Genomic DNA, 16,772 nt, shown 5'->3' on the forward strand with positions numbered 1-16,772 from the left:
AACTCAAACACTAATTTCTGTCAAAACAGATTGATAAATTGACGTTTAAACCAGATTAGTTATTGTAAAAAGCTGTGATGAAATTGCACCAATTTGAAATCAGCAGCATATGCAAAAAGACTGTTTTGTTCCAGGTGCATACCTTAAGGTATATCTTGTGTTCAGTTCCATAATTAAAACCTGAATGAAGAAGCCCTCCAAAGTATAACATTGTGTGATGCATTTTGTGTTCACTTTAAAGCACAATGGAAAATAACTCGTGATCTTATACAGAGCAGGTTTGCATAATGAAGTTTAATAACCTCATTTAACACCAGCAAAGGTAAACACGCCATGGAAAATGGTATAGGCAGAAAAAAGGCTCAATGGATTTATGCAAATATAATATTCTTCTTTACTACCAAAATGTAGTTTCTAATAGCTAATGATTCTGAAGAAAGCAGTTTAAAATAACAGGTGTGAATTGCTTAAAAAGAAAATCCTGTTTCAATGTGCAACACACGGAAGTAATTTATCCAGGATTTTAATTCTCGAAGAGGGGGGTGAAAGAAATGCTTTTTCTTCAAAGTTGTCTACTGAGAGCTTTGCCTCTGCAAGAGTTTTTCACTGACCTGAAGGCTGGGGTAACCCATAGTGCTCTCATTCCCAATTACCTGATAATTTATACTAACAAACTTTATCAGCACCTTTCCTACAATTCCTACTGTGCAATGAACAGCACAAGACCACATGGTACGCAAACACTTCCAAGTCATTCCCCAGCCCTGCACAACCTGTCCCAGCATTTTTCATAGCCTGGTTTGTATTGGAGGGGACCTTAAAGCTCCTCCAGCTCCAACCCCCTGCCACGGGCAGGGACCCCTTCCACTAGAGCAGCTTGCTCCAAGCCCCTGTGTCCAACCTGGCCTTGAACACTGCCAGGGATGGGGCAGCCACAGCTTCTCTGGGCACCCTGTGCCAGTGCCTCAGCACCCTCACAGGGAAGAGCTTCTGCCTAAGAGCTCATCTCAGTCTCCCCTCTGGCAGGTTAAAGCCATTCCCCTTGGCCTGTCCCTACGGGCCCTTGTCCAAAGCTTTTTGTTGCCCCTTTAGGTATTGGGAGCTGCTCTAAGGTCTCCGTGAAGCCTTCTCGTCTCCTGACTGAACATCCACAGCTCTCTCAGCCTGTCTTTTCCTATGGAGGGGTCTTCTGCTCCAGGAAAGGTTGAACACTTTGCCCCAGTTCCACATCTCCTGCTAAGCCTTCCAAAACCTTTTAATACCTGTAACAAATGGTTAAAATGAACACTGCTGAGCAGTTATGAGCTCTATGCTTTGGATGAATTTCATTCATGTTTTTCTGTTTGAGAAGGTTAACCACTTCGCAGATAGCCCAGCAAAGCCTCCTGCTCATCCAGCTGAGCCCAGGGCAGATGCCCTGAGCAGCCCTGGCTGCCTCACACACTTGTCTTCAACCAAGTAACAGCAGAGAAGCAGGACCTAGATAAAAAAACAGCATTAAAAAAACCTCGCAAGACCCCTATCTTTCTGCAAACATGTTGTAATTACTCAGCCAAAGTCTGGTCAAGCAGGCTGTTTAAAAAAAAAACCACTATGTAAAAACATCCTTCCTTTTAGGAAAATAAAAGGGACAAAATTCTCCTTCAGTGTAGCACAGACAAAACCTGTGATACACTAAATAAACTGTAATTAACAGCACTGTGCTCCTTGCTTCTGTACACCTTAAGCAAAAACACTAATCACACTCAAGCTCGTTAGATAATCACTCTCGACTCTTCCTGTCAGGACATTACTCCAACAGACTACTAATTAAAAGGAATATGTTTATGAACTTGCAGTGAGTATCTTCTCTTCCCCCCCCCCCCCCCCCCCCCCGAATTTTCAATCACACAGCTACAACCTCTTGGCCTCTATGAGGGAACACAAGAAATCCCACCAGGCAACCCCAGCTGCTGCAGGCAACCATCACATCCTTCCCAACACTGTGCCTGGGCCACTTCAGCACAGGAGAATGCTTCACAGAAAGATACCACACATGGAGGTTCCCACTCCCTAAACTGATAGAGACTGAGATATTACTGACTTTTGAAGGGGGCAGCTATCAAAACTGAGTTGACTTTCAACACTCAAAATGCAAAATTTTAGCAGTGTGATGTTAACACTCTGGCTTCTTCAACACAACACTCTTTTCCTGAGAGTACTTTACTCTTAAAACCCAAGTCACCTGAACTGTCTACATACTATTATTTTACGCATTGTCGTATTTATTCTGCCTCAGATTTATTTTGAAAGTCTTCCCTCTAGAAATCTAAAGTAATCACTACTTTCAATCAGATTAGCTGAACTTGAAAGTAACTGTAAAGCCTTCACCAGAACTTCTCAGTTGTTTTTCTTCTCAAATTCCAAGGATATCATTTACACATCCTTTTAATTTAGTTTATTCATAATGCTAATGTTTGTGCACATACAGATAGTAAAACATTTCACACCACAGGTTTATTAGTTTAACCATTACCAGACAAGGTCTACCCAAAGCTAGCACTTCTTTTCTAAACAAGAAGTGTAAGTAGCAAACCCTATGACTCTACTAGAACTGATTTCCTGGTCCCACACTGGCATCAGGGCTTTTCCAGTGAAGACCTGCAAGTGAAAGTGAGGCCAAGCATGTCAGAAATCTGAGCCTCCTTGCCCTAAATCACTATTAATTCATTCACATCTAAAAAAGGCTTTCAAAAATTCCAACAGTTTCCACAGAATACCCTTTTTTTCCTTCCTAGCTTCTGAAGACCTATTAAAAGTCTCTTAAGGCAAATGCTACTTCCACTTCACAAATTAGCAAGGCTGCCTTCCTTGCTCTTTTCTTAAAGCCAAAAGTAAATGAACTCCCTTGGCTGAAATCCAAAGGGCTAGAAAGTTTAAAAAAAAAAAACAAGCAAACCAACCAGTCACTACTGTGACCTAGATTTTTAACACTAAATCTCCATATTCCAGCTGCAAAATTACATTTTCTAGTATCTCGGACATTTTTTGCCCCAGAGCTTTTATTCAAAAGGACAATTTTGTTATATAAGAGTTTTGCTGCAGTTCCAACTAGCCTGTATTTGACATGTTAGAGAAAAAACAATGATTTCCCCTGCATTCAGAGCACCGCTGACAGCACTGATGAATGCTCACTGGGTAGCCACTAATATTTTAGAGAATGCTACAGTCTTGTGACTCTTTACATTGACATCACAGAGTCACAGAATGGTTTGGGTTGGAAGGGACCTTAAAGCTCATCCAGTTCCAAGGCCACTGCCACAGGCAGGGACACCTTCTACTAGACCAGGTTGCTCCAAGCCCCGTCCAGCCTGGCCTTAAACAATACCAGGTGTGGAGCCTTCATATTGTTCCAGAGTTTACTAAATCTCCTCTCTGCCCAGAGATCATATTTACAGTCACACAGTTCTTGCCTTTCAATAAGTGTCTTTCTTTTGTATGGGAGCACCTGACCCCCTCTGCTCAGTGGAGACAGCTTCCTCCTGCCAAGCAGCTGCTTTACATACACTAATTTGCTTCTTTGGGTCTACCATGTACTAAGGTTTTACTTTGTTAACACTGATTTCAGGTGGTGAAAACGAGATGCTGGACAACTGCAGCCAAGCTTAGTGCCTGTTATACAGAGACACCAGGAGACACACAGGTCAATAGCAGAGCCAACGTTCCTGGTACCAGGTAGCTCCATGGGCCCTGATGTGATACCCAGCAGGCAGGGAGCAGCAGTACTCTGGAGAGTTTCTCAGAATCACTTTCTCACAGTGAAATTTTAAGTATGGAACTGCAATGACCCTGGGAATACAGACTCCAGGCTCTTTCCCTTTGGAATATGAGAAGTTCATAATCCTTCCCATCTGTCAGATTTTCATATTCACCATTACTGTGATGAACATTAGAATGTACTGCAAGCACGTATATAAAACAAACAAAATACACTCCCCCCACAAAAAAAAAAACAAAACAAAAAAGCCAAATCTATCCACTCAATCATCTTAAAAGTACTAAAGAAGCCACAAGTTAAAAAATAAAAATGTATCAACACACTACTGTAAACTGATGGAGTTTTTCCTCTTTAAGCAACTACTGAAATGCATTTAGTGAAGAGTGTGAAAGTGGGAGAGATGAGAGACCACCACCCAGCGTGCCTATGTACAGACACACGCATGCACAGAACCCAGAAGCACAGAGAGAAACAGGATTAGAGATTTATTTCTGAAAAAAACAAAATACAGAAGTGAATTCACAAGAAGAAACAAAATCTGGTTCACCTTATTAACATTTTATAAAGAAGTAAAGCATGTGTTAAGTCCAATGATGAGAAATCCTAACAAGCCATTTGCTTCTTCTCTCATCACTCTCTCTATTTGGTAAATAGAGAGACAAACAGAAGCAGGTAAAGTGCACAGACTGAAATCCTCACATAAAATCCTGCAAAACCCACTAAGATTTAGGGTGCGTCCAGTCCGCTTCTGCTTTTCTTTTCAAATGCATTTTCAGTGCCATTCTATAAATGGAATTGTGCAATCTTTGAAGAATTTCACTTAAATAACAATACAGATGAGCTCATCGGTGCTGCGTCAATTGTTGTAGGGAAGTTCAGCTTTATCTTCTAAATAAGGACTACCAAGTCTAATCAAACCTTATCAAAAGGCTAGGACGCAAAAGGGAACAGCAGAGAAGAGAAAGGATTTATGTGAGAACCTAAGTAGAACACTTGACTGGGCATGGGGAGAGTTTTATTAGTTTGGTTTTACATATGGTGATAAAACTTTATTTAAAAAAAAAAAAAAAAACAACAAACAGATACCAACCCATTTCCTGCTTTTGAGTTGCCTTTGCTGTCCGTGCTGAGCTGAGAAAGGACATAGTGAGGCGCTTTGGCGCTGTCGGCATCAAATATATCCATGTTGGACTCTTCACAATCTCGACGTTTGATCCCTGGCCTCTGCTTTGGATTTCGTTTGCGTGATTTACGTGGCACCTCAGTGTTATCATTGTAGGAACTGGTACTCATGTTACTGAAGTTGGAGGGTGAATCCTCCATCCACATACTGCAGCTCTGTTCTGACTCCAATCCACACCCCTCATCCTGGCAGGACATCCAACTGTTGTCCAGCAAGTCCTCAGGTGGTGGCGAGATGTACAGGACTGTGTGTCTCTTCGGCGTTGACTGCTGCTGCTGGACTGCGTTACTGGTTAACTGCTTTTCACTTACCCCTCTGGTACTTACCCCCACGGCTGAGGAGCAGCTCTCCACTTGCATAGCCTTGCTGTCGGTGACTGAGGTAGAGTAAATGGTAGGACTGGAAGAGGTGGTAAAGGAGCTGCAAGCACCGCCCATGGAGGAAGAGGAAGGAGCTGAAGAAGCATCTGCGGTGTATAATTCAGAAGTAAATACAAGATACATGGTTCTGTGTGTGCTGGCTATAGCAGTCCCATTGACACAAAGCGATTTATGAACAGATTTCTTTCCCCCAACAAATATTTGGAATTTGGTAAATTTTAGAATGTAAATGCTTAAAGCAATACAGCCTAACCAATACATTACTTTGGAAATGTCCAAATGAGACTTAGTATGATCCACTGGAATCAACGCTTTTAAAGTGTAATGTTAATTCATAAAAATGGCTCTAAGCAAACACAGCTTTCATTGCCTCAGCTGGAGTAATTATTTGTGTAGAAGCCATTTCATCTAAAAATAATGGAAGCCCCAATGCGAAATGCTTATAATCCACATTCAATGCCAATTAAACCATTTATTGTTGGAATTTTTTATTTTTGAAAGAGACGGGACTGTGCTTAGCCACAAAGTATTAAAATAAGTTTCTAACCTATGAAGCAGAGAACTACAGGTCATTTTTAATGCAGACACTCCCTGCTTCAGAGGCAAATCCTGGAATAAAAATATGAGAAAATAAATGAGAAAAAGAGCTGCTGATTATTCCATCATAAATGAGAAATAAAATATAAAATCAACTGAGTTGGGAGGCAAAATGGAACTGGTATCAGTCACTATATGACAGCTCTTTCGAACATTCAAAACAGGGATGAAGTATCTGTATTGGTGACATGGTGATACAAGACAATGTGAAATTTCTGTAATTTGACTCTTTCAGACACTGAGAGATTTCTCTCAGACTTTATCAGCCAAGTCCCTTATGCAGACAGAGACAGCTTGGGACAGACCTCCAAGAAGTTCATAGGAAGTAAGGTATTTTAAAGAACATGATTGTGACTCCTCCAGAGGTCGCACAGATCAATCTGGTTTAGAAACATGGGAGGACAACTAAATGATTAAAACAAACTTCTGAATATTTCTGGACACCAACATAATCATTTCCACTGAAGAATTTTAATGGACAGATCAGGTGAAAGCCTAAGCTGAAATACTTCAGAGGAAGCAGTATGAACAAACATTAAGTCTTGATTCCTCAGTGACACACAGCTGATTTAAAGAAACAGAAAACTGAATTTTATAGCCAGATATAAGCTTCCTGAGAGGGAGCTGCTATTTATTGTATTTCTGCCCTGCTGACCACATCTTACACAATAAACCAGAACCACAGAAATAATCTAATTTTGCAAACAAATTGTATATAATATATCTACATACTTATCCAGTATGTTTGTTCATGTAATTACTGGTGCCACAGAGGTAACACCTATTATCAAGAGGAACATGATGGCTTCCTTCTTGTTGAGGATTTTTTTTAAAAGGCAAAATATTATATTAATCTCTCAAGACTAAAAGATTCAGATAGTTTAACAACTTATCCAGTTTAAGCAATTTAAAAGTAACAGAATAAAGCATGTTCAGCCATGACGTATGTATTTAGTTAACAGTAAAATGGAGCAAGCCTTTCTATAAATCAGCCTACTTGTGATTACCAGGAGGATCAATGAGTGATGATAAAGATTTTTTAAAACAGTACCATTTCTTACAACTTTTCCATGCTAAGTGAATTTAAAAGTAAACCTATGCTACTTCAGACTGTCAAATTCAGTGGTCATTACAGGTTATCCATAAACTATTCTGCTCTTATCTTCATAGGAAGTCCATTACCCAAACCTCCCAGTGAAGCAGGAGCAGATGAATGATACCAGTTCCATTTTCCAGTTTGTTCTTTGGCAAATATAGTGGCTGAAATAGGGAGAATTCAGTCACTTTGAACTGCATTCCAATTTAAAGGTGAATTTATCCTTTTTATATCATGCATTAATGCAATGCTGTTTTTCAAAAACACAGAATTCGCAAGAACTATTAAATCTAGATATTAATTTCAGTGACAATATTTAGGAGCTGATTTGCAGCCACTTTGAGTTGAGAAAGACCTTTGCTATTTGGGATGTTTACTTTGGTTTGTTAAATAGAATTAGTTTCCATTCATCATTTATACACTCAAACAGAAAGAAACCACACTGCGGAAATAAGCAGCATACATACAGCATATATGCTGCATGCAAGTGTTGGCAAATGGTAACACATGGCACATGGCAGTAATGCTGCAGAATTGGATTACTGAATAGCAATATTTTCCTTCAAATTAATTCTTCTTTTAATGGAAGAAACTGAGTATCATGCACAGTACAACACAGTGTATGCACCTCTCCTGTTTGCCTCTGCATGACAAAGACTTGAACAAATCAGTAATTATGTACATTGACCCAGGCAGCAGGGCTCTTGAACTGGAAAACTCCTCCTCCAAGATTATCAAAAACTTCTCTTTTTGCAGCAAATATTGAGAATGTTTTAGAAAGGTCTTTTAAAAGACCTGAAAGAAAAACTTAAAAGGGACATGGTCTGCACTGGAACAAGTATGTCAAACACTGACCATACCCTGCTATCAAATGGTTCAATGCATATCCTGCCCAGAAATTCAATAATTGTATTTTTCCCCTCACTTTTCTAGGAAAAAATAAATAAATCACTGTTTCCTCCATTTCTTCTCCTCCATTTTTTTTTGCCTAGAAGTTAAAAAGCATGTATGTGTATGAGTCTTTGGTGTATGCTCTTCCTCTGTACCTTTACAAAGGAAAGAAATACTGTCCATTATAAACTGGTTATACTCTCCTCCATCTACCAGAGACACTGCTGTGTAACAGAAAGATTAGAGTATCAAAACAACATCAAGCTAAACAGTAATGGCAAGAAAACCTCTCTTTAGCCTTATATATTCTCAGACGAATGTCATTACCATCCATAAACATGCAAGTGTTTTAAAGCATGTCCAGGCCAGTGTCTTCTCTATTATAGTAATTAAAAAAATATAAGAAAGGAATATAGCCAATGAAATACACTAGATATATTAAACCTGTGTATTTGAGCATTCTAAAATCTATTTTGGGAGATAAATTATTAACTGCTTTAGCAACATTTTAAGCTGCAAATACTGAGAAACACAGTAAAATATGTTTTCTCATGGAGTCTGCAGGCCTTTAGCCAACACATCCTCTTTCGAACTTTTTTTTTAACATCTAGTAAGTAAATGGGGTCAAAAAGAATTAATGAAGTTACTGTAAAGAATAAACCACTAGATATTTCATGGCTCCCATTTGGTTTTATCAGTTTATTCTAAAGCCAGTGACAACACACTGCCACACAGGTATGTGACACCCAAAAGAGATCTGTTGGTTGAATATGCTGCATGAGGAAGGGGTTAAAAAAAAATTAAAAAATATTATGAAGTTTTCAGTAATTCAGGCTGGACTGGTATTGTTTTAAAAGGGGAGAGCATTTTGCATTTCCTGGTTTTGAGAATGAAGCGCAGACACCACCCAAATAGATAGTGGCCATTCAATGCAGGGTGTACCTGGTCACTGGTCTGTCAGGTTGGAATGGAAACACACACCCCTTCCCCAGTTTCAGCATTTCTTTTATTTGATGTTATTTTCTTTAGACACATAATAACTGGAATTGTTACAGGTGGCTCTTTGAATTGCAGTTTAACAGAGCTTGCAATGACAAATATATAGGTTAAGTGAGTATGTACATTTTGAAATATAACACTGGATATATTTCAACAGAACCTCAAAATAAAAATGGCTTTTTAGCACTGAACAGAAGCCAAGTGCATGTTATGGCAAGACTGCAGCCACACTATTAGAAATGAAACGTGCACCAGCATCACAAGGTTGGTTTTTTCCTTTTTTTTTTCTTTTTAATTTAAAAAAAAAAAAGAGAGAGAAGACTACTTCCAAGTTAGAGCAAGTCTGATCACTGTTGAAACTAAACCTCCTGAATCTATTCATTGCCATCACTGTAACTTTTAAGGTAGGTAAAATAAATAATTCAGAATTTGTTGTCTGTCCTACAAGCCTTTTTTCTTCAGGAGAGGCAGAACGGTAACAAACAGTTCAGCATAAGGATGTCCTCGGTCTGTTTTGGACTTCATAATTTACACATCAATAATAAGCAATTCTGTAACGTGTAAATCAAAAAGAGGAAATAACCAAGAAATAACAAACTAAGTGCTTAGTGTTGGAGTTCAGAATGCAAATAAAGATAACCAATTACTCTGCACAACTCCAAGGAAGACTAAAGTTCAAAGAAATTCCAGTTGTTCGTGTTACCAGTCATTGTACTGTTGCCTCTCAGGAAATCAAAAGAGGTGCCTATTGCTCCCAACCATTTCCCTCATTTTCAGGCAGTGAACAGAACTACATTCACAACCAACAGACTGAGTAATTGAGGATCCTTCTGAAAACAAAAAGCAGCCAAAAAGCAGGCAGTGGAAGAAGGGCTACAACATGCGTGTAGCACAAATACATGCTGCTAAAAATCACAGGCTAATACAATATCAAAAACTAAGGGAACACAGAGAAAAGAGCATCCCATTGAGCAAATCAGTGCAGTCTTTTTCTTTTCAGTAACATAAAGCATTGTACAAAGAAAACTTATTATCCCCTGAGTTAGCAATTAAGGCAATGGCACATATTTCTATATCGTATTAACTTGTGAAGTCAAAACAAGGCATTCAGCCTCTAAAAAAACATCTGAAAGGCAGGAGAAAGCAAAAAAATGACTACCTGGCATTGAGGGAATCTTCCATTTAGATAACACTTACATGGAGCCAATCCTGAAATCCTTGTTTGCTCTTTCCAAAGAGATCCTTTAATACAACAAGGATTACCAAGTCCTCCAAACGAAACAAATAGCGTCCTGATGACTTTTGTTTCTTAACTGCAGCTGGAGTGCAAAGCAAGTCATTTCCCAGCCTGGAAAGCTTAAGATTGTGAACATAAATAAGTGGAGATATTTTGGGGTTCATGAGCTTTTCAGCCACCTGTGCATGAACAGCCAGGACTAGCAAAAAGCCATTAAAGAACTCTTCCTCAGAGCCTAACCTGCATCCCACGTGACCCCTATACTGTGTTGGGAAAAAATTAAGTGTCAAAAAAGGAAAGTCACAGGGTGAGGTTTAGGTGATGTACAGGCTTAATATATAAAGTATACACATTTATTACATTTGTTAATTTATCTAACATGTCATGTTCTTGAATAAGACTCTCCCATGTTGATCTGAACACAGAAGGACAATTTCAGAACAAAACCACAGGGTACTATGTGCAAAATTTCTACCATCAGCCCTTGTGTTGCCAAAGGTTTGAAAGGTAAACATCAGAACTTACAAAGTGGCTGCAAACCTGCTTTCAACACCTCACATGCCAAACTTGGGTTTCTACTTTTCTTCTTCTCATATTACTGATGTAATGTCAAAAACTTTTCCAAAATGTTAAGTTTCAAATCAGTATCAATTCACTATTTAGAAATAAATTAAAAAAAAAAAGATTTTAAAAAAGAAAAAACAAAAAAGGAAGAAAGAAAAGAGACTTATGAAGAAGTCTGAAAACAAGACCGACCTATACCCTGGGTGAGATTGGATGGGTTAAATGTCTCTGGCACTATTTGTCTTCACTATTGACAGACACTGTCACACAACCCACCACTCGATGCCTGTCTCTGAATGGCGAAGCTAGAATGCAAGTTAAGTGTATTAATAGAGAAAAAAACTAGCATCCCAGCAAATAAAATAAAGCAATCCAATTCACCAGTTATTAAAAACACTTAGATTCAAGATAGGTAGGTTAATTTAATGTACATTAAGCCCAACAGTGTAAATTCCCCTTACATTCACATGCTGAACCAAGCAGTGTATTATACTTTGGGTAAATACATCAGTCAATCTGGTTTTGTTATAAATTACATCCATTCTTAAATTAACACTCTAGGTATTTAAATAGAGCTTTTGTTAGTGGCTCACACACACCAATTCCATGTATCTTACATCCTTCCCCACTCAGAGCAATAACCAGCTGCATCCAAGCAAGTCAGAACTCTAGGACCCTCAGCTGCTCTCTTGAAGCTCTACCTGTCATCTCCTCAGCTCCTGCCACCCTAAATGAGGGACTGTATGGCTGTGTCAAGATTGATGGATCTGACAAAGAACACCCCAACTGAAGAAACAGACTCTTTTGTTCTTGGGTTTTCCCTAAAAAATTAAGGACGCCTCTTGGCCTTCACAAAGCCTTTGATGCAAGGAGGTGCCCCCACAACAGTACAATAAGGCTGTTCCCTTTTTGCCTGTCACTGGCTTTGGTTCTCATTACTCATTAAGGAACAGGCAATTCTCTTATTGCAAAGTAATTCTCAAGCCTTTTGATGCAAGAATAGGAGCCACTTACTGCAAGAATTAGCTATTAACAAAACATTTCTCAGAAGGATAAAACAACTCCCCTTTGAGCAGTTCTGGAAAGCTGGGTTTATTGACTGTATGACATTCAGGAAGACCTGAAATAAGCTTAATTTAGGAAAAAAGAGATGATCTAGAGTACATCTACATAACCTTTAAGAGGTAATTATAAGGGAGCTCTGCTCCACGCAGAGGAGAACATATGCACTGAAGGCACATAAAATCATTAAAATTGTTCACATCTATGTTAGTACTAGCGAGACAGAGCAGCCAGGCACTGTACCAACATACAGCACCAGGAAGATGCCTTTTTAAAGAACTTTAGGATCTGGTTTAAATTAATTCTGTAAGAAAAAAGCATTTGACACATGACTGAAGCAAGCAAGCTGCAGACAGAAATCCCTGGAAGACATCCTCCTAGGAAATTACAGGAAGGTGTTTCCAACTGGGAGGGCGGTGGGAAGAGGAAGGGAAAAGCCTACAAAGAAATGGAAGTTTTTATAGACCAACTACAAAGAATAATGCTTTTTTCTTATAATTTGTTTATAATATGTACTTATAACCCTAGGATAATAGAATTAGTAGCAGCACTGACATCCCCTTTGAAATCTCTGGTAATTATTTCTGTATCAACAGGAAAAACTGACTAATGACACCAGGAAGGATGATAAATTGACAAAATATTTTCAATAAAAATAAAGAAGCTCTACTAGCTATTCAGAAATAAAAAACAACAAAAAAACCCCTGTACACACAAAACAAACCATCCACATCTCCATTCTGAGGCTTTATTAGAAACTTTGGCTTGAGAATGACGAAAAAGCCTTGTCCTGGCAGTGGAAAACATGTCCCATACCCCTCAGCACCCAGCCTCTACCCCACAGAGGATGCAAGTATTTTCATCCATTTCTCTACAGTAGCAATTGAGAGGCAAAGCCTTATTTTCATGATTATAATGACAAAAAATGCTTATGGCAAGTACTTAAATAACGACTCTAATCAAAAAAGCCAATTATGCCTGCTTGGGACAAGTAGTTGTCCCTTTAATTAAAAAGGAGCACAAAACTGATACGATCACAAAAAGGTAGAGCTTAACTGTGTACCAAATGTGTTCCCAGGACATAATCATAGATGTTTTGAGAGCCAGAAAAAAAAAGATCAATACATCACAGGTTATTTGTATCCAAATATGAAAAATGCAAAGAGAGATCAGTAAATACATTATAATAGCGTAAAATCTGTTCCCCTTTTGCTACAGCTCTGGAAAATTCAATTTAAGAACTGGGAACTGTCAGGATGGAAGCAAAGCAAGAAATACTGTCCTAGGGATCAGTGCAAAGTATATGAAAAAATAAATATATTTGCCTCAGTGGCAAATGGAGAGCAGCTTAAAGCATCAACAGCAAACTGAAGCAGCTCATCCCGAGATCTGCTACAGGAAGAATGGATGGTAAGCAGAGAAGCAAGTTTCTGCAACAGTTTTCTTCATTGGGGTTTCAGAAGGTTTGAGCATTCCTGTTACTGGAGATAAAAGGTGAAAATGCAAGACTTGTTTAAATTACATGGTCAAAAATATTCCTGAATCATTCCCAAAGGACAAGAATAAGGTGTTGATCTACCAACGAAATAGACACCTTTGAGAAAAGGCTTAAATCAGCAGTGTGAATTTTGAGCATTTGAAGCACTTGTTCAATGTGTCTTGATCAACAAGAAAAAACTGCTTAACCGTTAAGAACCAACAGGAAAAAATCAAGCATCCCCCCTTGCAACAGGAGCTTAAAAATATTGTGTAGAAATCTCCAAGCACAGCTTACAATGACATTTCTCAGCATGACACCCTCATGCATTTCAAGAGTCTAGATGATGATTCATATTTAATGTGCTTATGGTACCTCACCAGGCAAAATCCTCCTTTTCCTGTCCCCTGAACAAAGACACTTGTGATTCCGAACAGTTTCTAGCAGTAAAACAAGATCCTTCACTTCCCTTCTGCCTTCCAGAACAATAACAGAATTAGAAGCTTGAGAGAGCAGCTCAGTTTGTGAACATCGCAACTCAAAATCCTAGAGTTCTTTTAAATGACACTTGCCTGTGCGATATTCAGAGAGTGGGTAATACCTTTTCTCTGGATTAATTAATATGAGATATACATTTATTAACAATTAAAATCCAATCAGCAACATAATACTCTTAAAACTGTTCTGTAAATCACAAAACAAATTTCCAAATGGAAGAACTAGAAGTCTGCCCGTGCAAGGTCATTGCTGCTAAAAACAGCCCATCCTGCTCCTCCAAAAAAAAAGAGAAGTTAACTGCAGCAATATCTATTTCTCACCTATAATGTGATTTATGTAGAACAAAACCCCACAGCACAGTGACCAACAAAAAAGCCACAAGTAAGTTGAATTTCAGCCAGATACTACCTTACTCTTGTGTTTTGGGAAAGAGAACAAACTGTGTTAACTATGAGAGTAATAAAAACCTCTCACCACTTCAGTTCATTCCCTGTAACATAATCCTCTCATTATTAAGAGTAATCGTATCTGCAACCGATTTCTACCTACAGTGTTGCTAGCAGCATTTCAAATCACCCCATCCTTTGAAAAACAAGAGTAAATGAAATCACCTGCAATGCTATGGAGACTGAACTGTCATTTCCCAAATAAAGTGATGGGTTAGAGCAAGAGCTGACACAAAAAAAAAAGAAGAAAATAAAAGAAAAAGAAAGACTTACACAAACCAAGGATTCCAATTCCGGAACACTAAGTTGCCAAAGTCATCTTTCCTCCTCATCCTCTCATCTGTACAGTGTCAGATCCTCAGAAATGTGCCTACAAGTCTGCTATTAGGACCTGACATCAGCAAATTAATAGTCTATTTTGGTCTTTTAAAATAGACATGTAAAGTCTGTTTTCCTGTACAAGTATGTAGACATGCACAAAGCCCAGGCTGATTTTCCTCTTATTTTCCTGTTAAGAAATCAGAGCCCAGGCCAGCCAAACTTCTCATTATTACACAAGGCAGGGTGCCGGGGATTGAAAATGTGGTAGCAACTATTCAGAGACTGTAGCAATCCTGAAACTAAAGAAAATAGGAAAATGCAATACACCCTCTTATCTAGAAATATGGTACAGTTAAGGCAAGAATGGAGCCAAAACACTTGCATTCAGTTTATTGATAAAACAGAGATTTGGGCGCAGAACACACAGCTAACCTCAAAAGCGCTCCTGGGATTCTCAAAGTCAGCTGAGAACACTGAAGAATGCTCCTGCTCCAAGGTATCCATGTGCTGTGGGTACCACCATCAGTTCAGAAGTGCTGAGTTCAAGATGACTTATAGGAGGAATCCTAGCTGCCCACTACACAGCAGGAACTTTTGGGAGGGGGGACTATGACTATAAAACAATCCAATAGGGTCCACTTTCTGTACCCCAACCTACAACTTTTGTACACACTGATATTCCTTCCTCTATTCCTAACACTTTGTCTCCAGCTTTAAAGAGAAAGTCTGGCCTCAGACTTACCAGAAGAAGGACATGTCCACCCTTGGTTTATATTATATCTTACATATTATCTATCTCTCTTACCTTCCAACACCAGAGAGAGGAGCAGGAACTGCTCTTTTCAGCCTTCTGCTCTGTCCCTATAGTTTTGGAGGGGTCTGTGAACCTGTTTTGGTAAACACTTGTCCAAGATGCATGTGTTTTCTTTCGAGGATGGGATCGAGAAGTAGGGAAAAAAAAACAAAAGTATGTAGTGGTCTTGGCAGTCCTGGGATAATGGTTGGACTTGATGATCTTAAAGGTCTCTTCCAACCTTCTAGGATTCTATGACAAGCACACATAAAAACAAAGACACCCCTAACATGTTACACTGAAACTATCTATCTGATAGAATCCACTGGCTGAACCTTCCCCAACACCTACGGGGTTTGGCACCCACTCCCCGATAACCAGCCCTAGCTACTTCGGGCTGGGGCTTGCCTCTCCTTATGCATGTCCACAGCACAACTCACTACTGAGTGACCCTAGTCAACAGTTACCCTCTTACAGAAGGACATGATTCATAGAATCATAGAATAGTTAGGGTTGGAAAGGACCTTAAGATCATCAAGTTCCAACCCCACTGCCATGGGCAGGGATACCTCACACTAAACTATGCCACCCAAGGCCCTGTTCAACCTGGCCTTGAACACTGCCAGGGATGGAGCATTCACAGCTTCCCTGGGCAACCCGTTCCAGTGCCTCACCACCCTCACAGTAAAGAGCCTCCTCCTTATATCCAATCTAAAGTTCCCCTGTTTAAATTTTAACCCGTTACCCCTTGTCCTATCACTACAGTCCCTAATGAAGAGTCCCTCACCAGCATCCCTATAGGCTCCTTCAGATACTGGAAGGCTGCTATGAGGTCTCCACGCAGCCTTCTCTTCCCCAGGCTGAACAGCCCCAACTGATCATCCTCGTGACCTCCTCTGGACTTGTTCCAACAGTTCCATTTCCCTCTTATGCTGAGGACACCAGAACTGCACACAATGCTCCAGGTGAGGTCTCACGAGAGCAGAGTAGAGGGGCAGGATCACCTCCTTCGCCCTGCTGGTCACGTTCCTTTTGATGCAGCCCAGGATACGGCTCCTTTCTGGGCTGCGAGCGCACACTGAAGCCGGCTCATGTTCAGTTTCCTATTGACCAACACCCCCAAGTCCTTCTCCACAGGGCTGCTCTAAATCTCTTCTCTGCCCAACCTGTAGCTGTGCCTGGGATTGCTCCCACCCAGGTGTAGGACCTTGCACTTGGCATGGTTAAACTTCATGAGGTTGGCATCAGCCCACCTCACAAGCGTGTCGAGGTCCCTCTGGATGGCATTCCTTCCCTCCAGCGTATCAACCGAACCACACAGCTTGGTGTCATCGGCAAACTTGCTGAGGGCGCACTGGTTTTGTCCTCACTGTAGTGCACAGTGACATAAGCAATGAAAACAAAACTTGCCTTGGCTCTGTTTGGGGGGTCTTGTCTGACTGGTTAGTTTTCTTTGAACACAACTTTTAAC

At 39.8% G+C, this 16,772-nt stretch overlaps 1 protein-coding gene across 3 annotated transcripts in view; it reads right to left on the bottom strand.

Annotated features, from left to right (window-relative positions):
• Positions 1-16,772, bottom strand: part of NFAT5 (nuclear factor of activated T cells 5) — a 63,333-nt gene that overhangs the window by 20,687 nt on the left and 25,874 nt on the right. The window contains exons 2-4 of one of the 3 annotated variants that reach the window (XM_057399916.1): positions 10,897-11,009; positions 5,868-5,929; positions 4,848-5,406 (exon numbers count right to left, since the gene is read on the bottom strand). In XM_057399916.1, coding sequence (XP_057255899.1) covers positions 4,848-5,377 — 530 coding nt within the window. In that variant the 5' untranslated portion in view covers positions 5,378-5,406; positions 5,868-5,929; positions 10,897-11,009. The remainder of the gene's footprint in view (positions 1-4,847; positions 5,407-5,867; positions 5,930-10,896; positions 11,010-16,772) is intronic. The other 2 variants (XM_057399915.1, XM_057399914.1) reach the window with 2 other exon arrangements.

Source organism: Pezoporus wallicus, unplaced genomic scaffold, assembly GCF_028554395.1.
Source record: "Pezoporus wallicus isolate ANWC-B61680 ecotype Strahan unplaced genomic scaffold, APGP_CSIRO_Pwel_v1 contig_448, whole genome shotgun sequence".
NCBI lineage: Eukaryota > Metazoa > Chordata > Aves > Psittaciformes > Psittacidae > Pezoporus > Pezoporus wallicus.